Source organism: Sapajus apella, unplaced genomic scaffold (genome assembly GCF_009761245.1).
Source record: "Sapajus apella isolate SASKATOON/1434 unplaced genomic scaffold, GSC_monkey_1.0 scaffold126, whole genome shotgun sequence".
Taxonomy (NCBI): domain Eukaryota; kingdom Metazoa; phylum Chordata; class Mammalia; order Primates; family Cebidae; genus Sapajus; species Sapajus apella.
The window spans coordinates 4,425,447-4,453,270 of NW_022437066.1; the positions used below are offsets into that span (position 1 = coordinate 4,425,447).

The window sequence follows — 27,824 nt, forward strand, 5'->3', positions numbered from 1 at the left end:
GTGCCAGGGAGAGCCAGGGCAGAGGTGGTCCCGGGACGCCACGCGACTTGGAGGGCTGAGCGTGGGGCGGAGCGAGGGGCGCACTCGCTGTGACCCCGGCGAGCGGCTTGGCCTCTCTGGGCCTCAGTTTCCTCCCCCGGGGTAGGGGTACCACAGGGGCTGCGCTCAATGCCGCAGCCACGCCTGCAAGAGCCGGGCGGGGTGGGCCGCTTCCGGGGCTCCGCCTGGGCCTGGAACGCTCCGGCAGGGGCTCCGCCCGGGGACCCCCAGCCTGTCTCGGGGGCGGGGCCTTGGGGGGCGCACGAGGCGCCGGCCGCGCCCGCGAAAGCCGGGTCCGCAGCCGAGCATCCGCAAAGCGTGCGGCCTCCCCATTGGCCGGTGAGGCTCCGCAGGGCCGCCCCGCAGCCAATCGCGGCCAAGGGGCGGAGCCTGGCCGGTGTCCCGGGGCTGCGGACCCCGTGCGGCTGCTGCTGTCTGGGCGCCCTCCGCTCGCCCCGAGACACACCCGGCCATGCAGGAGCCGCTGCTGGGAGCCGAGGGTCCGGACTACGACACCTTCCCCGAGAGGCCGCCACCGTCGCCGGGGGACAGGGCGCGAGTCGGGTGAGCGTTGCTGGCCTGGGGGCTGTGGGTGGGGCTCGGGAGTGGCGGGGGATCCCTCCAGCCGGGCAGGCCCCCCGCCCTGGGCCTTCTCTGACCTAGTGGCCACCGAGGGGCCACCTGGCTCCCTCCTGTCCCAGACACGCTACTCCTATTTAAGGAACTGGTCCCCCTAAGGGAAGGAACGACCCGCGGGAGTGCCGGGCCCAGCCCCCCACTGGCACAGACAGGGAGACTGAGGCCTGGCTGAGGTCACCGGCAAGCCTTCCGCCGCAGACTTGGGGGCAGAACTAGAGCCTCCTCTTCCGGAGAAAAAGCCCCAGCACCAGAGGCCCAGCCACGGCCATGGGCTAACAACGCTCTGGGAATTTCCCAGGGAGCTGGGGCGCAGGCCCTGGGAACCCGAATGGCCTTGGACCCAGGCCTCCCCAGCACTGCCCGCTGAGCTGGACAGCCACTGGGTTCGGAAAAGGCAATGGTCCCGGAAGGACGGACTCAGAGACCCTGGTCCTTTTGTCTGCCACCATCGCCAGGGCCCTGCAGAACAAAAGGGTATTCCTGGCCACCTTCGCGGCCGTGCTCGGCAACTTCAGCTTTGGGTATGCCCTGGTCTACACTTCCCCGGTCATCCCAGCCCTGGAGCACTCCCTGGATCCTGACCTGCATCTGACCAAATCCCAGGCATCCTGGTTCGGGGTAAGGACCATCCCCTGGAGGAGGGCGGGCTCAGGGAGCAGGGAGGGCTCAGGGAGCAGGGACCTGCTGAACCTTGTCTCCAGCTAGGGACCTCCCAAATTCTCCACCTTGGAAACCCCTCCAGGGCCCTTGTCCCCCCTCCCCCAGCCATCCAGGCTGCTGGTGGGTGGCTTAACGCCACAGGATTCCTCTGAAATGAGGAAGTGAAAGCCGGTGGAGAGGGTGAGGGAAGGAGCAGGTGGGGAGGTGTCTGTCAGGGTCTGCTGGGTGGGGTTAAGGCTTCCCCTGGTCCCCACACCTACAACTGGCTGGATGGGGGCAAGGGTATCAGGTGTCAGTGGGGAGAGGCACTGGCCTGGGCATGGAGGGCCCACAGGACACATTGTGGGCAGATGGAGAGGAAGATCCCAAGTCCCAGAGTCTAGAATTACAATCTCAGTAGCCTCAAATGTGGAGTTACAACATAGTGGCAAATATAGCAATTCCCAGGGTTTACTGAGCACTTCCTATGTGCCAGGCATGTGTTGGGCACTGAGCGTTCGCCGACTCCCAGGGCCAATCCCTTGAGGTAGAATTTGTGCTCTCCCTGTAAGGCAACTGAAGAAACTGAGGCTCAGACAGGTTGGGCAGTGTGCCCAGGTCCCACTACTAGTTAGCAGAGTCCAGGGTGGATAAGTTGCTGCTCTACAGGGAACTTAAGAACCTCCAAGTGTTAAAGCCATGAGCCTTCAAGTCACAGAGTTCTCCTGGATGAAAATATTAGGCACGTAAACCTCAGGCTGGACAGCACCATGGTGGATATGCGGCACTGCCTATTCCGTAGAGCAGGACTCCCCATTTGGGCATCGCTAACAAATGGCTGCCCCTTGAAGACAGGAGGCTCCCTGCGGTAACTGGCCCATGTGCTCCTGGGGTCGGCCTAGGGAAGAAGCCGTCCCTGGACTCTGGTGAGAGTGTGGTCCCCGTGCCCAGACAACCTGCCCTGCACCCCCTTCCCCTGCAGTCCGTGTTCACCCTGGGAGCAGCAGCAGGGGGCCTGAGTGCCATGATCCTCAATGACCTCCTGGGCCGGAAGCTGAGCATCATGTTCTCGGCGGTGCCATCGGCGGCCGGCTACGCGCTCATGGCAGGTGCCCACGGCCTCTGGATGCTGCTGCTCGGAAGGACGCTGACGGGCTTTGCCGGGGGGCTCACAGCTGCCTGCATCCCGGTAAGCCCAGGCCTTCCCACCCAGGCACCCCAGTGCCTCCTTATTGGTGCCGGGCCTCCATCTGAGGTCTTTTGGCCTCCATGCCTTCTGGGCAATGAGAATTGTTTGCCTTCCCTGCCGCTGCCCAGGGTGCCACAGCTCACCCTCAGCAGGGCAACTGATTTGGGAGAGATTGTCTTCAGGTCCCCAGTTGCCCTCACTCTGGATTTTCCAAGCTTGCTACCCCATTTCTTGACCACATGTATTACCCAATTGGAGAAAATCCACATTGAGCAATGGGTAGGAGAGGGAAGTCCCTGCTCTGCACCTCCCTGGGACCTTCTTTTTTTTCAAGAGTCGATCTGTCAGCCAGGCTGGAGTGCAGTGGCATAATCTCAGCTCACTTCAACCTCCATCTCCCGGGCTCAAGCAATTCTCCTGCCCCAGCCTCCTGAGTAGCTGGGATTACAGGCATGCGCCAGCACACCTGGCTAATTTTTGTATTTTTAGTAGAGATGGGGCTTCACCACATTGGCCAGGCTGGTGTCGAACTCCTGACCTCAGGCAATCCACCCTCCTCGGTCTCCCAAAGTGCTGGGATTACAGGCATGAGCCACCAAACCAACCTTCTGATTATCTGGTGCTCCACATGCGGCCTGATGAGCCCAGCAGAGGGGGCAAAACTCACTGGGAGGAACAGACTCACCTGCTGAGCCCTGGAGCCTGGGAGCCCGTGGGCCTCCTTCCCAGCATAATGCTGCCCATTTCAGAGCTGAGTGCTTGACCCACCTCACAGGGAAACTGAGGACAGAGGGAGATCAGACAGGCTGCCTGAGATCCTGCAGTGAGTCATGACCAAGACACAGCCCCACCAGAAAGCCTCTACTTCCCACTTTCTGGGATTCCCAGGGGCTGCCTCTCCCATCTCGGCCAGGCCTGGGAACCTGCATTCTTAGCAAACCTGGTGGGATGCGTGTGTCTTACAGGTGTACGTGTCTGAGATTGCTCCCCCAGGTGTCCGTGGGGCTCTGGGGGCCACACCCCAGCTCATGGCAGTGTTCGGATCCCTGTCCCTCTACACCCTTGGCAAGTATGGCCCTGCACTCCTGTGTGCAGGCTGGCGGGAGTGGTGGGTGCTGCCGAGGGAGACGTGGGTGGAAAGGGAATGAATTTGCCCCAGAACAGATCCTGGGCTGACAGGCAAGAGATCTGGCCTCCCGGCCCCACTAGGCCAGCACCTGGCCACAGACTTTTAGGCAGGGGCTGCCCCTCTAGCCACAGGCCCAGACCCTAGCTGGGCAGCCAGGGCAGCCACAGTCACCAGACCATCTCTTAACGGCAGAAAGCTTCCATCAAATGCCATCTCAGATGGGAAGTCCAGATAGAAATCAGTTGAGGGGGCGTGGAGGTCTGGGGTGGGGGCCCAAGGCCTTGCCTGCCCAGTCCACCCCTTCCTCATCCTGCCCTGACTCTAAGACTTTCCAAGGACTTCCCACTATGTGCCAGGGGTTGAGCAATGCCTGCAGCCCCACCCTGCCTGGAGCAATCGGGGTAGGCCTCCTGTAGGAGGTGGCCCTTGGACTAGACCTTGAAGGGCAGACGAGGTTATTCAGAGGCTCCAGAGGGAAGGGGCTCTACCAGGCCTGCACCCAGCCCCTCACCCGCCCCTCACCCGCAGGCCTCCTGCTGCCGTGGCGCTGGCTGGCTGTGGCCGGGGAGGCGCCTGTGCTCGTCATGATCCTGCTGCTCAGCTTCATGCCCAACTCGCCGCGCTTCCTGCTCTCTCGGGGCAGGGACGAGGAGGCCCTGCAGGCGCTGGCCTGGCTGCGCGGGGTAGATGCTGACGTCCACTGGGAGTTCGAGCAGATCCAGGACAACGTCAGGAGACAGGTGCGGGAGGGGTGCGCCCGAGCCTGGCAGGCCCGCCTCCGACACTCAGCTCCGTTCGGTTGTGGGGGCTTTTCCTGGACGATGGGCCCACAGTCGTTCCCACTAATCCAAGTGCCTGGGTGGGGGTGGGAGGCGTCCCCACAGCCTGGGTGGCCTGGTAGACTGGTTCTTTCCTGGAGGAAGGAAAAAGGAGGTCTCCCACCCAGCCCCTGGTGGTCAGGGCAGGGTGGCCATCCTGCTGGAGAGGCTGGCCCAACGCCTTCAGCGGCAGCCTTGTGTTTCAGAGCAGCCGAGTGTCATGGGCTGAGGCACGGGCCCCCCACATGTGCCGGCCCATCGCCGTGGCCTTGCTGATGCGCTTCCTGCAGCAGCTGACCGGCATCACACCCATCCTGGTCTACCTGCAGTCCATCTTCGACAGTACTGCTGTCCTGCTGGTAAGAACCCAGCCCTGGCTGGCGCCCAACCCACAGAGTCCCCCAGAGGCTGGCAGGGCATGCCCAGCTTGGGAGACAGCCTGCTCCTGAGCTTACCCACCCCCTGCCCTTACCCACACCTGCTCTGTGCCAGGTGTCAGGGATGCCACAGCACAATCTAAGATCTGGGCCATTTGGAGACATTTCTTGTGCCTTCACCTGTTCTCAGAATGTTTTTAAGAAAAGCTTCAATGTTTTAAAATAAAATTCTGGCCAGACATGGTGGCTAAAGCCTATACTCCCAACACTTTGGGAGGCCGAGGCGGGAGGGTCACTTAAGCCCAGGAGTTTGAGGCTGCAGGGAGCCACCATCGCACCACTGCGCTCCAGCCTAGTGACAGAGTGAGACGCCTTTTCTAAAAACATATAGAAATTTTTGAAATTGAATACATGGGATTACAAAGGAAGCCAGCTTTATAGAAACGTGGACCCTCTGAAGCTATAGAGCCCAGGTTCACAGCAATATGGCATCAGCCACTTGACAAGGGAAGTCACTTCCCCTCTGAACCTCAACTTCCTCCTCTGCAAGACGAAGATAGCACCCCGCCTCCATAGACCTGCCTGATGCTCAAAAGTGAGATGAGATTTGAAGATTAATAACAGCACGGTTTGGCAACTCAACCTCACGCCTGGATTCTGTGCCAGCTGGGCATACTGATGGGCAGAGCAGATGTGTCCCTGCCGAGGAGGCCCCGCGGGCTCGAGTGATGTGCAGAAGAGATGCCGAGCACACTGCAGGTGCTAGGCCACTCAGTGCTGCCCTGAACCACAGGCCTGAGCCCCTGCAGTGACTGCGGGGACAAGCTAGGTCCTAGAGGGGGACAGGAACAACAGGCAGGTCCCTCAGCCCTGATGGCTTCCCTCCCCACAGCCCCCTAAGGATGACGCAGCCATTGTTGGAGCCGTGCGGCTCCTGTCTGTGCTGATCGCTGCCCTCACCATGGACCTCGCTGGCCGTAAGGTGCTGCTGTTTGTCTCAGGTGAGCACCCTGCAGGCAGCCCTCCTGCCCCTGCATGGATTGGGGCTGGCCTGGGTGTGCAGCCAGTGACCCTGCTCGGTTCCCCCAGGCCTGCCTTGGGATGGGGCTATGTGGCTGGGAGCAGAGGGACAGCTGCCTTCCCAGCATCAGCAGGGGCCTGCCTCAGGCCGGTGGCTCCAGAAAGGTCACTGTGACACTCCATGGTGGGTACCTGACAAGCGGCTAGAGACAGAGTTCCCTGCCCTGCACGGGGTCTCCAGTCCCAGACGAGAGCTGTGCCACGCAGGTGCCAAGGGGCTCTGCAGAAGGAGCTCCCAGAGAAGCAGCTGGCTCAGAGGGTCCTGGCCCCATGAGGGCCACCTGTCTGTCCACAGCGGCCATCATGTTTGCTGCCAACCTGACTCTGGGGTTGTACATCCACTTTGGCCCCAGGCCTGTGAGCCCCAACAGCACAGCGGGCCTGGAAAGCGTGTCCTGGGGGGACTTGGCGCAGCCCCTGGCAGCACCCACCAGTTACCTCACTCTGGTACCCCTGCTGGCCACCATGCTCTTCATCATGGGTAGGTGTGGCGGTGGCGCAGAGGGGCAGGCTACCTTGAGCATTAAGGGGTGGGTGATGTGTCTGGGGTGGCTGGAGAGGAGGGTCTCCAGCAGTTCAGTGGGGACAGACACGCTGCTCTAGCCACTCCACAGGGCCTGAGCCTGCCTCCCCTTCTGAGCAGGCTATGCCATGGGCTGGGGCCCCATCACCTGGCTGCTCATGTCTGAGGTCCTGCCCCTACGAGCCCGTGGCGTGGCCTCAGGGCTCTGCGTGCTGGCCAGCTGGCTCACCGCCTTCGTCCTCACCAAGTCCTTCCTGCCAGTGGTGGTGAGTGCTCAGCCCCAGGCCCCCAGGCCCTCTCTGGCTGGCCAGGACCCTTCTCAGTGCCAGGGGCTGTGCCGAGGCCTGCCATGTCAGGGCGCTAACTCTCAGTGACCTAGGAGATGAGCACATGCCCTCTCAACTCAGAGGCCCCAGAGTGGTCAAGTGAAGTCCGGCAAAGCCTCCTTCATTACTAGAAACAGGAACAGGCTGAGGGAACTGTTCTGGGAAGTCAGGTCACCTCCCAGGCCAGGGCAGGACACGGCCAGAACCCTGCCAAGAGCCCAGGAAGCCACCTCCCCACCGTGCTGCATCTCCCACCCTGTGGGGGGGGGAGTCTCACCACCACCCCTTCCCACCTCCTCCTCCCACACTCCCCCCACCCACTCCGCCTGCCTCCTGGTTCAAACCTACGGGCCCTGAAACCAGCCAGAATCCATGAGGCCCAGGGTAAGTTACCATGAGGGAGAAGCTGACTAGGGCAGCCTGGGCCAGCGCCTAACCTGTCCCCGCAGTGGTCAGAGCAGTGGGGTGGGGGAAGGGCAGGCAACCCAGGGTGAGTCCATCAGCCTAGGGGGTGCAAGAAGAACCTGTGTGCCCACCAGGCCAAGGGGCAGGCCTCCAGCAGGCTGCGGCGTGGATCTGCTGGGACACTAGTGCTGGGTGGGGGGTGTGGAGGGGGGACCTGAGCTGAGGCCCAGCCCCTGAGGAAGGCTGAGGAGCAGAGCAGGTGCAGACTTCAAGGGCCACAAACATGGTGCTAAGGCCTTCGGGTTTCTCCTGGAGGCAGTGGGGGAGCCCCAGAGGAGGGTCGGGGAGCGGTCTCTGAACGCAGCAAGGACCAGATAAAGGCCCCACATGGCTGGCCGCTACCCGCAGGGCCCACGAGCTCCTGGGCTGGGAGGACCCTGCAGCTTCTCCCTGTGACCTGGCCCCCTCTCCACCCGCAGGGCGCCTTCGGCCTGCAGGTGCCTTTCTTCTTCTTCGCGGCCATCTGCTTGGTGAGCCTGGTGTTCACAGGCTGCTGTGTGCCCGAGACCAAGGGACGGTCCCTGGAGCAGATCGAGTCCTTCTTCCGCACGGGGAGAAGGTCCTTCCTGCGCTAGGCCAGGGTCCCCGCCTGGAGGGGGCCAAACCCCCAGTGGCTGGGCCTCTGTGTTGGCTGCAAACCTGCACCCTGGGACCAAGAGACGGCAGTCAGCCCTGCCACCAGCTAGGGCACAGGAAGAGAGCGTGATGGGGCCTCAGCAACGTGTGTCCCCGGCTCCGGAGAGGTCGCATCGCTGTCCAGCTGCAGCCCCAGCTCAGGCAGCCCAAAGTGCTGCACGGACACCAGCCAAGACCCGCCAGAGGAGGAGGCGGCCATGGGCTGCAGGAGAGCACACAACCCACCGGGCGATCTCAGGCCTAGTCCCTGACCCTTGTGTGAAGGACACCCCCCACAGAAGACTTCGGGGAGGATCGAGAAGACAGAGCTGGAGGCAGCCAAGTAATGTAATCATATCTTTGCGCTCTGATCCGGCGGCATCTGGCTGCGTGAGGAAGACCTGGCCTTGCCCCCGCAAGCCTGCTGGGCACCACAGGGAACATCCCAGACTTCAAAAGCCAGGGCAGCCCGGGCTGCAGAGGCTCCCGCCTGTAATCCCAGCACTTTGGGAGGCCAAAGCAGGCAGATCACCTGAGCCAGGAGTTCGAGACCAGCCTGGCCAACATGGCAAAAGCCCGTCTCTACCAAAAAATACAAAAAAATTAGCCAGGTGTGGTGGCACACACCTGTAGTCCCAGCTACTCAGGAGGTGGAGACAGAATTGCTTGAACCCAGGAGGTGGAGGCTGCAGTGAGCTAATATCACGCCATTGCATCCCAGCCTGGGAAACAAGAGTGAAACTCTACCCCAACCCCCAAAAAAGCCAAGGCAAACAACCCGGCCTGGCCACTTTCTCCCGCCCCAGCCCAACCTCTGGGAATAGGCAGTTCCCAGCTGCAAACTGTGTTCACCCTTTTAACAAAATAAAGGAACTGGGCCTGCAGCCCTGGCGAGGAAAGCGTGGGGTCTACTCCAGGAGGGGAGCCCCCCGCAGCAGCCAGGCTAGACCCCAACTCCCAGCCAAGGCTGCAAAGGCCGCTTCCCACTAATCCACAGCAAAGCAGGGCAGGGAAGAGGCTGCTGAGGGGAGGCCCACCTTTAACAGGCCTCTCTGCCTAGCTGTGTGACCTTGGGCAGGTCACTTTCCTTGTCTGAGACATCTGTTGGGAGCAGTTTCGGGACATGACCTATAGCTACTTCCTGGGCCAGTGGCTCCCTCCCAGCTTCCACACACACACACGCACGCACCAAGGCAGAAGGGAGCAGAGGGCAGGCACGAGAGCCATGGCCGCACTTTATTGCTCAAGACGCACACAAACACAGAGCAGCAGAAAAGGGGGAATGGGTGCCACACAGAGCCCAGACAAGGCAGGGGAGGCCCGGCCACCCAGGCTGCTGGAAGAGACATTCCTGGCAAGGCAGGGCTCCTGCTGGACAGCACGCCCCCTGGGAGACAGGATCCAGGCCCCAGGACCACACAGCTGCAGATTGCTGGGAACCTGGGACAGGTGACCCACCTGTGGCCAAGGACCTTCCACCTCTGCATCCAGCCATGCAGCCACCATTTCCCCACAGGGCACAGGGCAGCCTTCCTTGATCCACAGCCAACCCTTCTCCTGCGGTCTCTGGCTGCCAGTGAGGCCCCTCTGGCAGAGGCAGCAGCAGGCAGACCAGGCAGAAGGGGACCCAGGGGCCCACTACCTGGGTGAGAATGAGCAGAGGGCAGGCAGGGCCCTTGCTCCTCATGGGAGGTAGACAGGTGTCATTCACTGCAGATGTGGGACAGATGCGTGCACGCACACACAGATATACATATATACACACACACATAGCCCTTGGAACCCAGCACTGGCCTGAGGAAGGTGGCCCCAGAGGAACCCTGAAGGCACATGTCCACCAGGCTATAATGCCCCTGCCATTCTGGGGCTCAGCTGGCCAGGCTCCCGGGGTGGGGTACTGCTGACCCAAGAGCCCACCAGCAAGTCCCCAGGACAGTACTGGGCAGGGCCCAAAGAACCCCACCCCCTCCCACCAGCCTGCCACTCCTGGCCTCAGAGGCAGATGGGCCTGGAAGGTGTTCCTGGGAAACCTCTGGCACAGCCAGGGGGCTTCTGTCCACTTAGCAAGACCTAGTCCCTGTGCTCCAGAAGCTCAGAGCAGGCCCAGCCCGGCATCGGCCGCAGACAAGAGTTTCTTCTACACCCGCCTGCTTCTGCCAAGCCCCACCCAAGCTTAGCCAGGTCCCACCTGCCCGACAGCCAGCCTCACAGAGAGGCTGGCAGAGGGAAGACGGGGATGGGCTTCCTGGGCACCAGCTCTTGGCATCCTCCCTGTACAGGTCTGCTTCCTGACGGCCTGGCATCCGGGGCAGTGGGGACAGCTCCATGTGGGGAAGTGACTGTGGCCTCTGCCCAGTTCTTCAAAGGCAGAAGGTCCCTGAGGGCAGGGCTTGGCCAGGCCGGCAAGAGCACCTAAGCGGGGCTGAGGTCAGACCCACTAACCCACTAACAGGGCTGGGCTGCAGTTGACATGACCGGGCCACACCAGGGAGACTTTGGGCACCCTTGAGGGTGCCAGGGAGAGCCTGCTCTCCCCACTTCCTTAGCACCAAGGCCAGCAGGGGTTGGGGGGAATGGGTAGAACCTAGGGGCCCCAGCAGGCCCAGAGGGGAAGGGCAGCTGAGGAGTCTTGGGGTGGCCTGTCCAAGGCTCCAGGAGCTGACAGGGGGCACCCGCCACCCAGGTGTCCAGTCACTGCCAAGGCTGCAGGTACAGGGGTGCACCTGTGGAGCCCTGTGGGCTTTTTCAGAAGGCAGAGTAGCAGTGGGCGTTGCACCCTGGGCAGCGGTGGGAGGTTGGGGGCAGCAGCAGGCTGTCCCGGGCCCTGAGGCTCTGCCTGCCGAGAAAGCTGGGTGAGGTCCCTCTGCTCAGTACCCGGTGGCAGGGTCCTACTTGACACACCTCCCCTCAAGCCAGGACCAGCATCTCCCAGGGAGGCTGCTCCGAGGTCGCAGCAGGTCACCAGCAGCCCTGTCTGTGGTGTGAGCTCTGTGGACCCACCCAGCAGAGGAGCAGGGTTGGGTGCTGTCCACACACAGCTGCTGCAGGCTCTGCTCAGCTCTGCCTCAAGTCCAGCAGTCCAGACCCTCACACCAGCAGCCAGGAGCTCCCGGTGTAAGCCAGTTTGGAGTCTGGAGAAAGTGGCAGAGGACTGCAGGTGGGGGCACGTGCAGAAACCCCTCTCCAGGCTGTGCCTCAGCACGGACCGTTCAGGCCTCACTTGGACCCACACAGAGCCAGGGGAGGTGCAGGGAGGGAGGGGCGCCCAGCCCTTCACAGCTCCCCCTCCAGGGTCTCTGCGAGCTTCTCCTCATCCACCTGCTGCCTCTGCTGCTGGATCCTGGCATAGGAGATCGCGTCGCCCCTGGGGAGAGAGAGGCAGCGTCACGTGGAGCACCGGCCCCACGCCCACGGCCCTTCTGTCCACTGCCTGGTTCCTGCCCTGTGACCCAGGTATGACCTGCAGGCATTCTGATTTCCCCAGAGACATCTGTTGGGAAGACAAAGGCCTATCTTGTCGCCTCTGAGAGTAGCCCAGGCTGCCTGGGATGCTGGGCTGAGAAAGAACCAGCCTCAGTCTGGGCTCTGCAGGAGAGAGGGTGGCAACGGAATGCAATGCCCAGTGCAGACCCAGGATGGGAAGGGGCGCCCACGAGCCCTACGTTTGCTATCCTTGCTGCAGGCCGTGACGGGGCAAGACTGGGCCACGCAGAAGTGTTGTGAATCCTGTCTTCACCCACTAGAGCTGAACGCTGGAGGCACAAATGAGTCACCGACGCCTCTGCCTCAGTCTCCACTGGCTTAAAGGGGCCACTCTCAGACCCTCCTCACTGAGAGACTTCAGGGGGTGGGAAAGGAAAGCCCGGCCCAGGGGCTGGGCCTGGCAGACGCACTTTTTGCCCAGAGCGGAGAGTCCGTACAGCACCCCTGTGGCAAAGGCGATGGTATTGCCCAGCAGCGTGGTCAGGGTCAGACTGATAACGATGGGAACGACCGCCATCCTGGGGGAAAGCAGAGGTCAAAGGGGCACTCCTACCCCACGGCCCCACATCCTTCCTGGCTTCCAGACTCGGCCCTGCCCAATTCCTAGACACCCAGGGCACAGGAAGGATCCCCGGAAATCAGCTGGGGCACAGCTTCAGAAAGCCCTTGAACAGCCCTGAACTTGTCCGTAAAACTGTTTGATTCTGGGAACAGAACCTAAAGCTTTCATCAGACTCTGAAAAGGTCTGTGATCCCAGAAAGGGCTAAACGGTCACGAGATGGTCCAGCGCCCTGGCTGTGAGAAACGCTGTCCAGAGAGGACCGTGACAGAGGATCTGGCTTCCACCCAGGCCCTGCGAGCTTCGTGGGTAAGTCACTCCGTCTCCACCGTGGAGAGGGGATCAAACCTTGTGTGAGGTCAGGCATGTTAACTACACAATGCTGAACACCACAGGCACTAAATAAATGCTCTGAGTTATGGTGAAACACTAGCCACATCTCCACAAGTGAGGTCCCCAGGATTCTACCGCAGGGAACACAGGGTCTCATCATCAGAGGGCTGCAGGCTGCAGGATCTGCGGGGTCGGCCCAGAGTTTGTTGCAGTTTGGTGCCACCTGGTGGCAGGGTCCACTGGGGCCTAAGCATCCCCGGGGCTGATTCTCCATCCGGGCTGGCATTTCCAGACCAGCAGCAATCCCTGGGCTAACTGGGCCAGAAGAATACCTGCAGCCTGAAGGCCAACGCTCTGTCCTGTCACCTCCCCAGAGGATGCTGCCTATACGGGACGATGAGACTCAGCCAATTGCATTCTACCTGAATTTCATTTTTGTCGACATGTGGTTGTGAGATTTTCCTGTCATTAAAAAATTTCAATAAAATAATAGAAATTCAAAGAAAAAGAAAGACCATGGCAGGGAATCTTCTGACAAAAACAAAATTAAAGGCAAACGAGAGGCTGCAAAAAATAGTTGCAGGAAATACAAGCAAGGACCATGAAATCTTTAATGCAGAAAACGCGCTGAACTTGCTACGTAAAAACAGGTTAAAAAGTCAACTCGAAAATTTCAAGTAAGAAAATGCAATGAGAGCGCGTGGGGAAATATTTTTCCTCTTAAATAACAAGTGGATAAATACAAATGTGAGGCCCCAGGCGTGGAGCAGGGGCGCGGGAGAGACTCAAGTGACCTCTTTGGAAAGCAACGTAGACACACGTCTTAAAATACTTTTAATGATCAGACTCTTTGACCCAATAATTCCACACCTGAAAACAGATCTTAAGGAAATCATCATAAACACAGAAAAAGTCTTAGCAGATAGATGTTTATCGCAGTTCGATTTACACCCGTTAAGAAATTAAGAAAACCATGACATTCCAGCTGAACGAATATTCCTATATTAAAAGTAATGTTATGAAGTCCGTGGTGATGTTAAACATGCTTACATCATTACACTAAGTAAAGAAAAGCAGGGTACCAACTTATTCATAATGTTGACTGTGCTAAAAGCAGGCTTTTAAAAAACACCCGCAGACAGGAAACACACACATCGGAAGATCAGGAGGCAGCTGGCTTCAAGTAACACTGTTCTATTTTCCAAATTATAGTTAATGAATTTATAGTATGGCTAGCATTTTTAAAGTACAGTTCTTTGAACCCCAAAGGACATGATACTGCAGAAGAGGAGGACGTTGTGATCCTGTGTTATTCGGGATTTAGATAGAGCAGAAGATGCTTCAGAGCTAAGCACCAGGTTTGTGCTCTTAGCATCAAAACTACTGGGCCTCTCTGAAGGGAAAGCAAGCTTGCATCTGCACCTCTTTCGAAAGATAACCTAGACAATGATAAATACTGCTGCCGCCAGCCTCCTGCCCACCAGGGGCATTATTCTAGGAGCTTCCATGTATTAAACTTATCCTGAAATTAGTTCCATCTTATGACTCAGAGGAGGCGTATTGCAGACTGATTTCACTGTTAGAAATGGGAAAGACTTCAACAAGCACATTTAGAGGGCAACGACACTTCTGCTCTACAACCTGCTCCCTCCCTTCCACGTCAGGACACCTAGATCAACCCACTCTTCGGAAACACATCCTACAGACCAACTATCATCTGGTTACCACCACCCAGTGGATGGACCAAAGTTCCAGACGCTTCCCTTCTTCTCAGCTGCATGGAATGCTGCCACACATGCTCATAAACCTCTGAACCTTCCAGTGACTGCAGGACAGCGACAGCTGAGTCCCCAGCGCAGAACCACTGGGGCAGGTTTGGCAGCTATCGGCAATCACTGCACAAAGGCTGTCCCAGTTTACACTTCTACAGAGAGGAAACGCACACACTGCCCACCCTCACCTGACCTTTGGGTCACATTTTGTCAGTGGGGTTTTGGGGAACTGTGTCACGGGACCCTGCCCAGCAGCCCCTCACCCGCAGTAGAAGACAGCCTTCTGCCAGGAACGCAGCCGGTCCACCTTCTCCGCCACTGTGTTTGCAAACTCGATGAACTGGCAGCAGAAGGGCGCCTCGCACAGCAACAAGATGAAGGCATTCATGCTGCAGGAAGCAGGGCAGGAGAAAAGCAGCGACTGACAACCCCGGGGGACGGGGGCGCACAGTGCCAGTACCACATGAATGCCACCTCCCTTGCCCTCCTGCCCCTGTCCCTCCTCCTCTGGGAAGGCGCCTGGCTGCCAGGGCACCTGCTTGTACCCCCTAAAGAGCCTCTGCTGAAGACTCCAACACTCCCCAGCTGCTCCTGCACACCCATCTCCCCAGCTGAACTCAACACTCCTACAGGGAAGTCCCCGGGCTTCTGCTTCCCTTTATCCTCCTCCTGTGTGAGACGGAGGAGAGAGGACCCCACATCATGGCACTGCTGTAAGGCTAAGGCAGGGTGCCCACAGATGGAGCACCTGGCAGCTCTGTCTGCTGTTAAGTCATATAGCCATGGCCACCAGCATCCATCAGTGGCATCAGCACCAGGAAGGCTCCCCCACCAGGGAGGCAGAGAGCTGGAGCCAGGCAGTCTCAGAACAGTTACAGAGGGCTGCCCACACACCCAAATGCCACCAGCCCCAGTCCCAGGGACTCCCAGGGGAAGCCCACGCTGGGAGGAAGAACTTTAACAAGTTCTTGCATCCGGCCCCGTGTTTGGGGTGGGAATAGCTAAGCCACTGGTGACAGAGTGTCTGCCGTGGTCTTGGTATTCTCAATGTGTAGGTGACAGTCAATTACCAGACACTGAGCCAGGCCCTTCTGTCTGTCCCCAAGCCTGGGAGAAACGTGCTATCATTACAACTGTGTAACAGAAATGCAGCTCAGGACACCCCAGAGCCACCCCAAGCCCAGGGCAGAGACTGTCTTCACAACTTTTAACCACTGCACCCGGCCCCAAGCCTCCCACACACCAGGCCTCCAGGCATCAACTCACTCTGTGCTGGGCCAGCCCTTCCACTGCAAACTCGGCCAGGCTCCGACGCCACCCCGAGGTTGGGCCCAGCGCCTCTCCTCTGTCCATCCCCATTGCTATCCACCATTGGCAAACACAGGCATTGGTGACCCACCACAGCAAGCCCCCGAGGCTCTCCACTGGCCATGGGTCACTGAGGACGGGACCTGAATCTCGTCCATCTCAGTGCCCCTCAAGACCAAGCCCCACGAGGACACTCATAAATTCTTGGTACACAGCCACTTCTCATGTGCCCCAAGCTGCGCAGACCTGCCCTCACTGCGCCTTCCCTTCCGACGGGATGGCGCTGCCTGGCAGGAGGCGGTCATGGAATGCATGTGAGGGTGTTCTGACCGCAGGTTCCCATGACCACTCTGACCCACCTCTCCCACCCATCTTTGGCACAGCCCCGAGCTAGAGCGCCCTCTCCCAGTGGACCCTCCAACCCAGTCCTCAGCCAGCCCCAACAAATGGCCTTTCCCACCCCCATCCTGGGAGCTCCCAGAGGGTGACGGCACCAGCATAGTGGATTTGGCATCTGCAGTCTCAGTGTATGCTCCAGAAATGTCTGGAGCACTGGATGGCCTCAGCCCTGCGCTGGATGAAGGCCGGGCATCCCCAAACCCTGACCTCTCGTTAGAAAACCAAACATGGTGGGGGTAGGAGGCAGAAGACCCATGCTGTGGCCAGAAACCCACGTGCCCTGAGGCGCTCGGGCGGAGCCAGTAACCATGGCAACCTCAAGGATGCCAGCTCCCACAGCCCCCGCCTCTCCTCCGCCCCGGGGGGCGCCCCGCGGGGCGCCCCGCAGACTCCCGACCAGCGGGACCCCCGGGGCGGGACAACCATGCGCTACTCACATCATCCACACGCCGGCCGCGATGTTCAGAGGGTGGATGGTGATGCAGTTGAAGAGGCCAGAGATCGCACAAGCTTCAAACAAGAGACACAGCAGAAGTCAGTGGGAGGCAGGCAGAGCCCGCTGGCATGGCGGCCCGGGGAGGTGACTGGAAAGCACCAGAGTCCCTGCGGACACGCAGCACACAGTTCTCACGGCACCCAGAAGCCTGCCCTCTATCATCTGAGACGGGTGGGGAGGCGCAGAGTGGTGCCAGGGCTCGCCCCAAGCCCCAGAGCAAGGTGGCAGCAAGGTGGCAAGTGGGTCTCACAGCTGGCCGGCTCTGGGCGCTGGGAAGGCTACGAGAGCATCTCGCCCTCTCTCCACTCCAGGGCTCGGAGGAGCTGGCCCTTTGACCCCAGCTGCATCAGTACGCACCTCAAAGGGAGGTTAGGATTAAAGGATTAAAGAGGGAATGTCCCTCAAGGATTCAGGCCAGTGCTCCCCCGAGACTCAGCCTTCAGTAAGGGTCACTTGTCACCATCACAGGGCCGGCCACACAAGAAGTCCTCTGACTCAGAAAATATGGCTTGGATTTTGGTCGGGACAAGGGGTGCCTCTCTCAGAACAGAGATGGAAACCAGGTAAGACCGAGCGGCAGTTCCGGCTCCGACTTCCTCGCCAGCCCCGTGCCACTGCTCACTATCTTCATCTTCCCAGGCCCGCTTTCCCTCTTGCACGTGAGCAAGTCCCACAGCCCAGGAAACCCACCACTGAAATGCCACGAGGCCAGGAGGGGAAAGGAACATCTTCCTGCACCCCAGAACGTGGCTTCTCTGATGCCCACATGTGCAACCTTGAACCCCGCCTCCCGGCTGTACCTCACCAGCCAGGTCTCTTGCACCCAACTCCCTCTTCTAGCCACAGCCTGCTGCCCAGCTTCACCAGGAACTCCAGGAGCCTTCAAGGTTGGTCCGAGGAGCTGGCTGCTGGGCAGGGAGCAAGCCCAGGCCATTGCTGGGACGGGGGCCTTGGAGGCAGCAATTAGCAACCAGCTCATTAAACTTGCAGAAGCTCCTCTGCACCTGATCCCTCCACCCAGGTCTGGAATTCTGCCGTTTTCCATTCTCCCAGGTAACCTTATGCAGACAGCAGGCAAGGACGCCAGATCAAGTGAGCAGAGCTACAGTGCAGTGTGGGCCCCTGGGTCTCCTCCTAAAACAAAGTATCAAGTGCTGCACTTATCCTAGGCACAGCCTTCCACATCTGCCTCACACAGCAAGGTATTTCAGAACCATGGGTGCACAGGGGCCTGGCTGCCCCAGCAGAGTGCCTGAAGGGCAACACAGCTTCCTGTCTCTCCGCTGTCCCTGGCCTCACCTGACAGCTGGGCTGTGCTTCCTGCTGCAGTCAGCATTTGGCCTCCAGCTCCAACCCTACCCCAGCTGTGCCACCCACAGTCAGCCTTGGGAGAGGACCAGGCCTCAACCCAGACCAGCAGGCTCCAGCCAGGAATCCCTTAGCAATAAAGGGCTGGAGGATGTCCACTCAGGGGCCTCAATGCTGATATCTTCCATGTGAGGGGGGTGGTCACCATGCAATCCTGTCCCCTCCCAAGGTATCACTTCCAGGTGCTCTTAGGACCCAGGGGAGACCCTCTCCAGCTCCTCTCTCTGAGCCTCCCACCCTGGGGAGGACAACCTTATCCCAAGGACCGGCCAGGCATACAACCCTTGTCTGAATTCCTGCTGCATCTCTCAAACATCCTGCATTTTTGCCTTCTCCCCGGTAATACAGCATTTGATATTCACAAAACAATGCCCCCCAAAATCTGCAGATGCGACTGACAGTTCAGGGCAATGCCACAGGTTTCTCCCGAAGCTTCATGTGCAGGCCCAACGGAGCACCAGGAGTTCCTGGCGCAGGCACAGGCACCTCACTTTGCGAGGCCCAGAACTGAGGAAGACTCCAGGGCTAATCTGGGAGTCGGCAGGACCACTGACCAAGAAGGAAGGAGGCAGTGGCCTACAGGCCGTAGTCAGGACCTTTCCTTTCTCACCACTGACCACGTCACCCCCTCTGCACTGCCCACCCTAATCTGCAGGGAAAACAGCTAACCAGTCATGAGAAGACCGGATCCAGCGCCTATCTTCAAGCCCACAAGTCTCTCTTACAAAGTCAAAAGCATGCTTGCTCTGGACAGCAGTGACAAACTCAGGGTCTTTTTGTGATATTGGGGTAGGGCCTGCCCTACAGTATCCAGCTGCCTCTGGATAGGGCATCTAGTGAGGGCAGCACACTCCTTGCCCCGCACCCTCCTGCCTCAACCTCCGTCCGCCCTCAACTTTCTTCCACCCTCACCCACCTGGAAAGGCTGTGGAACCCAAGGTGACCCTGAAAAGGTGGTCCTTCTGGCAGGAGAGCTGATGGGGTCTGCCCTGCCCAGGCCCAGATCTAGCCCTCTGTGCCAGGCAGACCCCGTTTAAACCCTGCAGATGTCCTCGACAGACATTCTCTAAGACCTTGCCCAGTCCAGTAATTCACAAGGTTGAGGGCAGACAGGAAAGGAAAGCCTGTCATTCAGACAGACTTGTATTTTCCTGAACGGCCGGCTGTATGGCCTCCCTTCACTCCTGGAGCACACCTGCCTCCCTCTTTGTCCTTTCCTGGCCGCACGAAGAGCCTGGCTTCCCTGGGAGCCTGAGGTCAGGGTCTGTGTCTGGGATAGGGCGGAGAAGGGGAGGAGGCCAGTGACAGGCTAGCTAAGGCAGCAGCAATGAGGGAGAGAGGACCCAGGGAGAGGCCCAGCCCTCAGCTCACTGCCCCACCGTCCCCTGGGGCCACCTGTGTTCTGACACCACCTGACTCTCGGCAAACTCCCGCCCAGCGGCTTCCAGTCACACATCTAGCCAGCCATGCACCAGCCCAACTTATAAACAATCCTCGCCCAAAGGTTAGCAACGTGGCTGCCGTCGCCTACGCCCAAGTCAACAGCTGACCCTTACTACGGGCCAGGTGGGCATGCGCCCCATAAGCATCGCTGAAGTCAAATGAAAGTCCCTGGAGGGTGAGGGGAGAGGCTCAGTCACGTGCCCCACGCCGGCGGCCCCCCTCCCCCTTCCCTCCCCTCCCCTCCCCTCCCCTCCCCTCCCCTCCCTCCCCTTCGTCCCCCCCCCAACCCCCACGCCGTCCTGGCGTTTCTGGTCCCTCCCGGAATGTTACCAGAAGCACCAGCCCAGCCCGTGGTACCGACGTGCCCAGGCCCTAGCCGGTAGCCATGGGAACCCCGGGACGCCGGCTCCCGGCTGCCCCGCCACTCCTCCGCCCCGGGAGACGCCCGGCAGACCCCCCCGACCCCAGCGGGTCCTTCCCGTGGGGTCGTGCGGGGCGGGGCAGGGCGCGCATGCGCGGCGGGGCCGGCCCCTTTCCCGAGCGGGTACTCACAGACGGCCCCCAGCACCCCCGACAGGCGACACAGCCAGCGGTACCACCACGTCATGCCCTCTTCCTGCGCGGGCGGCGCGGAGCCGGCAGACGCCGCGGCCGCCCCGCCCGAGCCGCTCATGGTGCGGCCGTCCGGCGCAGCTCACAGCCCTCACAAAGGGATCGGTAGCCGGCCGCGTCCGAGCCGGCGCGCTGCCTTGTGGGAGAGACAGCATATTAGCATAGGGGGCGGGGCTGCAGGCTTTACAGCGAGTTACGCCTGAGGGGAGGAGGGTGCTCATTAGCATAGGGGGCGGGCCCCGCAGGCTGCGGCGTAGCGCTGGCTTGTTAGCGTACGGGGCGGGGCTCGCAGGCAGCGGAGAGGTGTGCCCGAGGGGGCGGGCACATTAGCATAGGGGGCGGGGTTTGGTGGCGCGCGGACACCTTAGTGGTCAAAGCCTCACACCCGGACACACGAGTGCGGCTTCGCAGGGAGCTGGCAAGTATGCCCGCCTCGTAGCGCAATCCTGATAGCCTTTTCTCCCTGGATAGGAAGAAGATAACTAGACGTGTCCAGGGGCTTGCTCAGATCAGATAGAGCCAACCGCTGCCAGCGAATCCCTGCCTTGCCGTGGGATGGGTTTTCAAGCCAGGTCTGGACAGCTTGTTTATAAGAAAAAAACGCCGGTTAGGCTGCATGTTTTATTTATTGGTACCCGAGGAAATGGGGGCTGCCTTTCCAAAGTCCCCACCTCCAACCCTCTAGCCTTTTGGACATTGGAGAGGACTCTCAAGTAGATCTCTAAGATTGGAGAAAGTTAGAATTGGAAAGCACTGAGACCAGAGGTCAACCCTCCAGGGCTGGCCAGACACGTAACAGATGTTCAACGACCGTCAGGTTCCTTCCTTTCCCTTCCAGGACTGAGGGTCCTGCTCTGGCACCCAAGATTGGAGAGTCCAGTACTGGCCCCGCAGGCTGGCCTTTGCCTTCAGGAAGCCCTCGCTGAACTCCATCTCAGCCTGGCTGCTCTCTGACTCCCAGTAGAGCACCTGCTGCCCACGGAATGTTGTGGTCCTCAAGCTGTGGATGTCCCGGATCTGAGGGAAAAGGGGCAGCCCAGAAGGACCAGTTACACGAGTGATAATTAGCATTCACAGAAGCCTTAATGTGCAAGGGCTCGTACATTCAGGACCACATTTAATGCTCACAAAGCCCTACTAGGAGGACACTATGACTCTACCCAGGAAACCAAGGTTCAGGGAAGTTACGTCACTTCCCCAAGGACACGCAGTTGGGGTGCCAGACCAGAGGCCAGGCTGCCTCCTCTGCGAAAGCTGATACCCTGCAGAACAGCTCTCCCAGAACACTCAAAACCTTGGGGAGGGTGCGGGATGCTCTTCTGTCCCAAGTTACATCAGCCTATAAAATTATGCTTCAGTCCTGGGTTAGCTGTCAGTCTACATCAGGAAAGGTCTTTAGTATTTCTTTTTTTTTTTTTTTTTTTTTGAGATGGAGTCTCACTCTGTCCCCCAGGCTGGAGTGCAGTGGCCCTATCTGGGCTCACTGCAACCTCCGCCTCCCAGGTTCAAGTGATTCTCATGCCTCAGCCTCCCAAGTAGCTGGGATTACAGGCACACGCCACCAGCCCCCCGCTACTTTTTGTATTTTTAGTAGAGATGGGATTTCATCATGTTGGCCAGCCTGGTCTCGAACTCCTAACCTCAAGTGATCTGCCCTCCTCAGCCTCCCAAAGTGCTGGGATTACAGATGTGAACCACTATTTTACTATTACAGGTAGCTCAAAACACATTTCTTGGTGAATACGTGGAGGAAGCTCTCTTCTCCCATTCTTTCACTAACGATTTTGAGGGTTTTAGTCTGAAATAAACTGAAAGGGGACCCCTAGCCTGCGCCCCCTAGGGAAATCTGTCCAGAATCACAGCACAAGTCCCCATGTGGGGTCTCACCGAGATGTAGCTGTGATTGGCTCCCTCGGTCCCAGTGCCCATGTCAGTGGCCAGGGCACGGATGGCAATCCGGGCATGTGGAGCCACATTGATGAAAAGCCGGCAGCCCCCTGCATTCCTCGTGGCTGGACTCAGTGAGGGGCTCACGATTTCACCCCAAGGCCCAAAGAGCTGCATGTCACATTCTGTAGGTGAAGCAGGTGGGACATAAGGACATAGGAACCCAGACTGACCACTGGTGCCAGAGGCCAGGACAACTCACAGCCAGGGAGCAGTGCAGGGTAGCATGGCACTGTGGTCAATATAGGGGTTCCCAGGCAAACCCAGCTGAGCCCAGTGACCTTAGACAAAGGCGAAATGTTCTGGGCTCCTGTTCCCTCCTCTGTAACTGAAGAAAACAACGGCATGCACTGAGCAGGGTGGTCTTTAGGACTCAGTGACATCACACGTGCAGGAGTGTTTAACACTGAACCTGGCACCAAGGATAGGCTCCACCCATGTCAGCCACTGCTGCTCCTCAGAGCGCACTGGAGGCCCCACCTGCCTATACCTGCACCTCTTTCAAGGCAGGTGGCATGTGGGCTGGGCCGGGCCGGAAAGTGAGAAGCAGTGTGAGCTGTGACAGTGGGCTCATGGCCTTTCAGCAGGGCCTAGCAGCACCTGTACACTGAGGCACATGCACAGCTCTCTGCCCGGGCAGGTGCTGGGGCAGGGAGGCGGCACACTAGGTCTCCGCAGAGGCTAAGACCTATTGCCGCTAAGCCCCTGATGCCTGGGGGAGCCAAGGAACCTCTGGAACTGGCTAGGAAAGCCAACCTGGGCCAGCTCGGGCTGTTGGAAGACAGTAAGCCCCCCAAGGCACCTGAGAGGGCTATCAGAGGGTATCGAGGGAGCCATGGGCAAGGCAGGGGCCCCTGAGGTGCCATCCTCTGCCTGAAGTGTGCTTGTATATGCTCACACCAGTGCCCCGGAACAGGGCTGAGGGACAGTGGCTCCCACAAAAACCCTAAATGGCCTTGAAAGGCTGGCAGGCTGCAGGCAGGGCGGGTGCGTATGGGGCAAGCGGCCCGAGGGACCAACTGAGGATGTGGACCATGTCCTATATCCGTCCCTCTTGCTGCCAGGTCCCAAAAAGGAGGGATGTAGCACCCATCCTGTGACTCCCTGGCATGTGCAGACTGACACTGGCCAACCCCAGGTCCTTCCATCTCAGTTGGCTCTCTCCATATCTTTCCACTGCCCCACTGGCACCGGTCCCCTCCCAAGCAGCACCCACTGAGCCTCCCTGCCAGGACCAGAGCACTCAGAGGAGGTGGAGAAGGCTGGGCCATACCTCTGTAGAAGGTTTCCGGGGCAGGCTGGCTCCCGTACCGCAGCAGCACGCCGCCTCCCGGCCGCCTGCAGCGCTGCCTCACCACCAGCGTGTTGGTCTTGGAGCTGAACGTCACGCCCAACAGCTTCCTGCACATCTTCCTCCAGGTGAGCCGGCCCCAAAGCAGCAACATCTCCCCTAGGAAGCAGCAGGGCGGTGAGGGTCCAGCACTCCCTCGCCTGGCCAGCAGAGGAGTGGCTCCAGGGCAGACTGAGCTGAGTTCAAGTCCCGCCTCTCCCACTGCTGGCCATGTGACTCTAAGTAACTGGGCATGTTACTTAATCTCTCCCAGCCTCAGTTTCCTCATCTGTAAAATGCTGATCATCATGTCCCAGTCATGAGATGGGATGCAAACTAAAGGCGGGAATGCACTTGGGGCCCCTGCCAGCATCGTGCTGGCTCCTAGCAGGGCCCGTCACTGGCAGCATTGCCTGCATGGCCCTAGACATACCCGCGCTGCAGTTGAGGGAGCTCTCAAGGACGCGGAGGGTCACCACCTCCCCAAGGGGCCGCCCAATGGCCACTGCACAGTCTGCCTGCCCTGGGCCTCGCATGTCAATGGTTCCTGTCGGCTCAAGGAGCTGCCTGCCACAGACACCTGAAAAGGGAGCAGGAGGCAGGTAAGCAGCACTTCCGGGATTCCCAGCAGGGCACGCTCCGGGGCTTTCAAGCTGAGGAAGGAGACCAGGAGGTAGGGGTGGACCCTGTCCTCCACAGCCAAGCTGGAAGCCTTCTCAGGACAAGGACAGGGACTGCATGGGTCAGAGTGTCACCTTCAAGGCACAGAGCTGCTTCCAGATGTTCCGGCAAGAGGGGCACATGCAGAGCAGTCCAGAGGCCAGGGGGCTCACAAGTTACTTCCCCTTGATAGTAGTAAAAGGGAGGTTCTATGCCTGTAATCCCAGCACTTTGGGAGGCCAAGGTGGGCAGATCATGAGGTCAGGAGTTCGAGAGCAGCCTGACCCACATGGTGAAACCCCGTCCCTTCTAAAAATACAAAAATTAGCTGGGTGTGGCGACGCACACCTGTAATCCCAGCTACTCAGGAGGCTGAGGCAGGAGAATCGATTGAACCCAGGAGGCAGAGGTTGCAGTGAGCCAAGATCACACCACTGCACTCCAGCGTGGGGGATGGAGGGAGACTTCGTCTCCAAAAAAAAATTTTTTAAAAAGGTGGGGAGGTTCTGCTTTGCCAGACAGGAAGAGGGCCAGCCCTGATCCTGGGCGCCAAGCATGCATCCCAAGGACCAGGTGCTTGTGCCAGTCCCTCCCAGAGGGAAGAGCTGCCCACCAGTCCCACAGCAGTTGCCCGCCAGGAGGGAGGACAGGACATAACTGGACTGCGCTGGGCTTTTCTGGTGCCTGGGCAGGAGCCGCCAAGTCTGGGGAGCCGGGGAGAAGGGCAGGGCCTGGGCCTGGGACCACTCGAGAGAAGCACCAGCAGGGGTGGCTGTGGTCCGTCCTGGAGCAGTGGCTTCTTCGTGGGGCGCCAGGCTGGGCGTCCACTGTCCCGCACAGGGCCCAGCCCAGCAGCCACGCACAGTCACCGGCTTGGGCAAGTGCTGGCAGAAGGCTGTGGGCACAGGCGCCTGGGCCTGGGGTCCCAGGCAGATGTCACGCCGGCGCTGAATGCCGTCCCCACAGGAAACAGAGCACTGCCGGGAGAGGGGAGGAGGAGTCACGGCTGACCCTGCCAGAAGGCGACCAGGACAGTGGCAACCTCAGACCAGGAGTGATCCAACATAATCTTTGTACAAGCTAGAAGGCAGGTAAGTGTCTCCATTCTGCAGATGAGAAAACTGAGGCTCAGAGATGGTGCCTGGTGTGTGGCTTACATAGGTGGGAGGAGCCAGAAGGGAAGCCTGGGCTGCTATCACCCTCATGGCCTCTCTGTCTCTCAAGCCTTAGAGCAATCAGGCCTGCGGGGCTGTGGGCTCATCTCTCTCTGCTTTGCCCCTGTGTCCCCTCCACACCATGAGCGAGCCCCTCTGGGGAGAGCCTGAGCCCCATTTACCCTTGTCTTTCCTGCCCTGCCAAGAGCATGGCACAGCTGGCATTCCCTCATCCTTGTGGAGCTAAGTGGCCTGCGTTTCATCTTCCAGCGTCCCCAAACCCCAGGACCTCTTAAGCCCAGCTCCCACAGGTCTCTAGGCCTCTGTCTCTCTGCCTCTAGGTGCCTCTCCCCAGCAGGCCCCAGCTGTCTTCCTCCTTTCAGGGGACACATGAGCCAATGCCCCCTAGGCTCCCCCACACATGAGGACCCACAGCTGATGCCTGCCCCAGCCCCACGGGGAGTCCGAGCGCCCGCTGTGCTCACCTCCGTCCAGGCTTCGACATGCCAGCGGTAGGTACAATCAGCACTGAGACAGGGGACGCTGGCCTGGGGCCGCACCAGAGCCGCACAGGCCGCCTCGTCCACCTCCACGTCCTGGGCTCGGTCGAGCTGCACACAGGCCACCGAGCGTCTAGCAGTGCCAAGGCCACAGCTGGCTGAGCATGGGCCAAGGGACATGACTTTCCACCTGCAGAAAGAGAAGACCCCAGAGAGAGGCTGGGCCTCCCCAGAGACGGTACCGCCCCACGCGGTCCCCTCTCCACCCTCAGGTCCTTGGACACTTGTCTAGACAGCTTCCGTGGCCAGGGAAGATGGGAAGCGCAGCCACTAAGCCCCTCCTGTCTGGGGCGAAGGCTCGCGGCCATGGGAGAGCTACCAAAAGGCTGGGCACAGTGTCTCACACCTGTAATCCCAGCACGTTGGGAGGCCAAGGCGGGTGGATCACCTGAGGTCAGGAGTTCAAGACCAGCCTGGCCAACATGGAGAAACCCTATCTCTACTAAAGATACAAAAATTAGCCAGGCGTGATGGCACATGCCTGTAATCCCAGCTAGTCGGGAGGCTGAGGCAGGAGAATCGCTTGAACCTGGGAGGCGGAGGTTGCAATGAGCTGAGGTCGCGCCACTGCACTGCATCCTGGGTGACAAGAGACTCAAAAAAGAAAGAAGCCTCTTTCTCCCTAATCACACATCCCTCTCTAGTTCCTTATCACAGAACACCTGTCAGCACCCCAGGGGCTGCCAAGTAACAGCGACAGGAAGTGAGCCCCTGGGTAATGCGAGACAGATGTCAACACCCCACGTTCTGCAAGGGAAGTCCGAGGACCTTAACACTGACCGAGTTGACTGGTAATCATTGAATAAAGAATTATGGCCCGTATTCTTCAGAGCCCGGATGTGAATCCTGGCAGCCTGCGCAGGAGCTGGGGTCTTCATGGTGATCCTATGCCCCGCCATGACCCTGCAGCGCTGCCTTCTGTGGCCTGGCACTGTTCTACATGACCCTGGGAGGTGGCAGTGAGCCAAACCGGACCCCACCTCCTCTCGGAGCATGGATCGTTCTCCACTTGGGCACCACTGGCATGAGGACTGAATGCTGTGTTGCCCTCGGGGCTGTCGTGTGCACGGCAGGAATTTTATAATTTATTTTAAGGGTTTTTTTTTTTTTGAGGCACAGTCTCACCCTGTCACCCAAGGTGAGGAGGGCTGTGGTGCAATCACAGCTCCCTGCAGCCTCGGCCTCCAGGGTTCAAGTCCTCTCTCACCTCAGCCTCTCAAGTAGCTGGGACTACAGGCTTGTGCCATCATGCCTGGCTAATTTTTGTATTTTTTGTAGAGACAGGGTTTCACCATGTTGGCCAGGCTGGTCTCGAGCTCCTGACCTCAGGTGATCCTCCCACCTCAGCCTCTCATAGTGCTGGGATTATAGGCGTGAGCCACTGCGCCCGGCCCCATGTTGTAGAGACGGGGTTTCACTATGTTGCCCAAACTGGTCTAGAACTCCTGGGCTCAAGTAATCCTCCCACCTCGACCTCCCAGGGTGCCGAGCAGAGCCACAGGAGGGATGAGTGTGTCGTTCTGGATGGGTGCTCAGGGAAGGCTCTGGGCCACTCTGGAGTTGTGGTGTCTGAGCTGAGCCTCAGGGAGGGATATCCAGGGCCTCGGGGCATCCACAGAAGACTTCAGGCAGCGGGAGCCAGTACAGAAGCCCTAAGTCAGGAGGCTCCCTAGAATGTTCTAGGATAGTGAGGCCAGGGTGGCTACAGCAACGTCAAAAGGTTAGCCAGAGATCATGTGGTATGCGCCTGCATCCCAGCTATGTGGGAGGCTGAAGCAGGAGGATCACTTGAGCCCAGGAGTTCAAGTCCAGACTGGGCAACATAGTGAGACCCCATCTCTTAAAAAAAAGTGAGGGGCAGCTCAGTGGCCCAAGAGGCTGTCTGTAGAGAACAGGGCTACCTGGCAGGCTGTGCTAGGTGTGGGAGGTGATGTTTAAGCAACATGCAGGCAGGGTGCAGTGTGAAAAGCCCTGTAATTCCCACAAAATCCCAGATCATCTCTAAATGTGATGTGGAAAAATAAATGGGGCACACAGCCGAGGGACTTTAGCATGGGCAGAGAAATAAGGACACAGTAGCGACACAGATGTTAAATGGTTACAAAGCTACAACATTTAAAACAATTCTTTTGGGCAAGGGAATAGCTAGAAAAAACCCACAGAAAGCAGAACCCGGCAGATCGCTTAAGGTCAGTAGTTCAAGACCAGGCTGGCCAGCACAGTGAAACCCTGTCTCTACTTAAAATACAAAATAATCCCAGCTATTCAGGAGGCTGAGGCATGAAAATTGCTTGAACCCAAGAGGCAGAAGTTGCAGTGAGCTGAGATCACACCACTGCACTCCAACCTGGGCAACGGACAAATACTCCATCTCAAAAAAAAAAAAAAAGAAAAGAAAAGAAAAAACGTGGTAGAAAGCCTAGACATAGATTCTAATGTACAACATGAGCAAGGAGCCACCTGGGGGAATCAGGTCTTGTTCAACAGATGCTGGTTAACAATTTAGAAAAAAGAATCCCTTGGTCCCTACTTTGTAACATACTCCAGATAAATCACAGAT

The 27,824-nt window shown here is 59.1% G+C and overlaps 3 protein-coding genes across 7 annotated transcripts in view; 1 reads left to right on the forward strand and 2 right to left on the reverse strand.

Moving 5' to 3' along the window:
- The first annotated feature begins 413 nt into the window (after positions 1-413).
- On the forward strand, positions 414-8,721 carry SLC2A6 (solute carrier family 2 member 6). 4 transcript variants are annotated; one of them, XM_032261985.1, is made up of 10 exons: positions 414-603; positions 1,134-1,296; positions 2,300-2,506; positions 3,472-3,571; positions 4,164-4,375; positions 4,660-4,812; positions 5,723-5,831; positions 6,206-6,391; positions 6,554-6,699; positions 7,644-8,721. In XM_032261985.1, exons 1-10 carry the CDS (start codon positions 512-514, stop codon positions 7,797-7,799), a joined length of 1,524 nt encoding a protein of 507 aa, XP_032117876.1. In that variant the 5' UTR covers positions 414-511; the 3' UTR covers positions 7,800-8,721. The 4 variants fall into 4 exon arrangements, with proteins under 4 accessions (XP_032117876.1, XP_032117877.1, XP_032117878.1 ...); XM_032261986.1 differs by lacking the exon at positions 6,554-6,699; XM_032261988.1 differs by lacking the exon at positions 414-603 and having other exon boundaries at positions 1,212-1,296; positions 2,220-2,506.
- Positions 8,722-9,039: 318 nt separating this feature from the next.
- On the reverse strand, positions 9,040-19,771 carry CACFD1 (calcium channel flower domain containing 1). The gene is made up of 5 exons (XM_032261989.1): positions 19,554-19,771; positions 16,132-16,204; positions 14,251-14,376; positions 11,733-11,840; positions 9,040-11,203 (listed from the first exon to the last, which is right to left on the reverse strand). Exons 1-5 carry the CDS (start codon positions 19,672-19,674, stop codon positions 11,113-11,115), a joined length of 519 nt encoding a protein of 172 aa, XP_032117880.1. The 5' UTR covers positions 19,675-19,771; the 3' UTR covers positions 9,040-11,112.
- Positions 19,772-20,222: 451 nt separating this feature from the next.
- The window catches only part of ADAMTS13 (ADAM metallopeptidase with thrombospondin type 1 motif 13), a 36,548-nt gene continuing 28,946 nt past the window's right edge, over positions 20,223-27,824 (reverse strand). For both annotated transcript variants that reach the window (XM_032261991.1, XM_032261990.1), the window contains 6 exons: positions 25,190-25,394; positions 24,209-24,527; positions 23,324-23,470; positions 22,834-23,010; positions 21,501-21,685; positions 20,223-20,630 (listed from right to left, as the gene is read on the reverse strand). In XM_032261991.1, coding sequence (XP_032117882.1) covers positions 20,427-20,630; positions 21,501-21,685; positions 22,834-23,010; positions 23,324-23,470; positions 24,209-24,527; positions 25,190-25,394 — 1,237 coding nt within the window. In that variant the 3' untranslated portion in view covers positions 20,223-20,426. The remainder of the gene's footprint in view (positions 20,631-21,500; positions 21,686-22,833; positions 23,011-23,323; positions 23,471-24,208; positions 24,528-25,189; positions 25,395-27,824) is intronic.

Excerpts from the sequence above, each read along its gene's own strand:
- CACFD1 (XM_032261989.1), bottom strand. The coding sequence starts at position 19,674 with ATGAGCGGCTCGGGCGGGGCGGCCGCGGCGTCTGCCGGCTCCGCGCCG. Across the intron at positions 16,205-19,553 it reads GGGGGTGCTGGGGGCCGTCT|CTTGTGCGATCTCTGGCCTC; the intron begins GTGAGTACCCGC and ends TCTTGTTTGAAG. Across the intron at positions 11,841-14,250 it reads AAGGCTGTCTTCTACTGCGG|GATGGCGGTCGTTCCCATCG; the intron begins GTGAGGGGCTGC and ends GCTTTCCCCCAG.
- SLC2A6 (XM_032261985.1), top strand. The coding sequence starts at position 512 with ATGCAGGAGCCGCTGCTGGGAGCCGAGGGTCCGGACTACGACACCTTC. Across the intron at positions 3,572-4,163 it reads CCTGTCCCTCTACACCCTTG|GCCTCCTGCTGCCGTGGCGC; the intron begins GCAAGTATGGCC and ends CCTCACCCGCAG. Across the intron at positions 6,700-7,643 it reads AGTCCTTCCTGCCAGTGGTG|GGCGCCTTCGGCCTGCAGGT; the intron begins GTGAGTGCTCAG and ends CTCCACCCGCAG.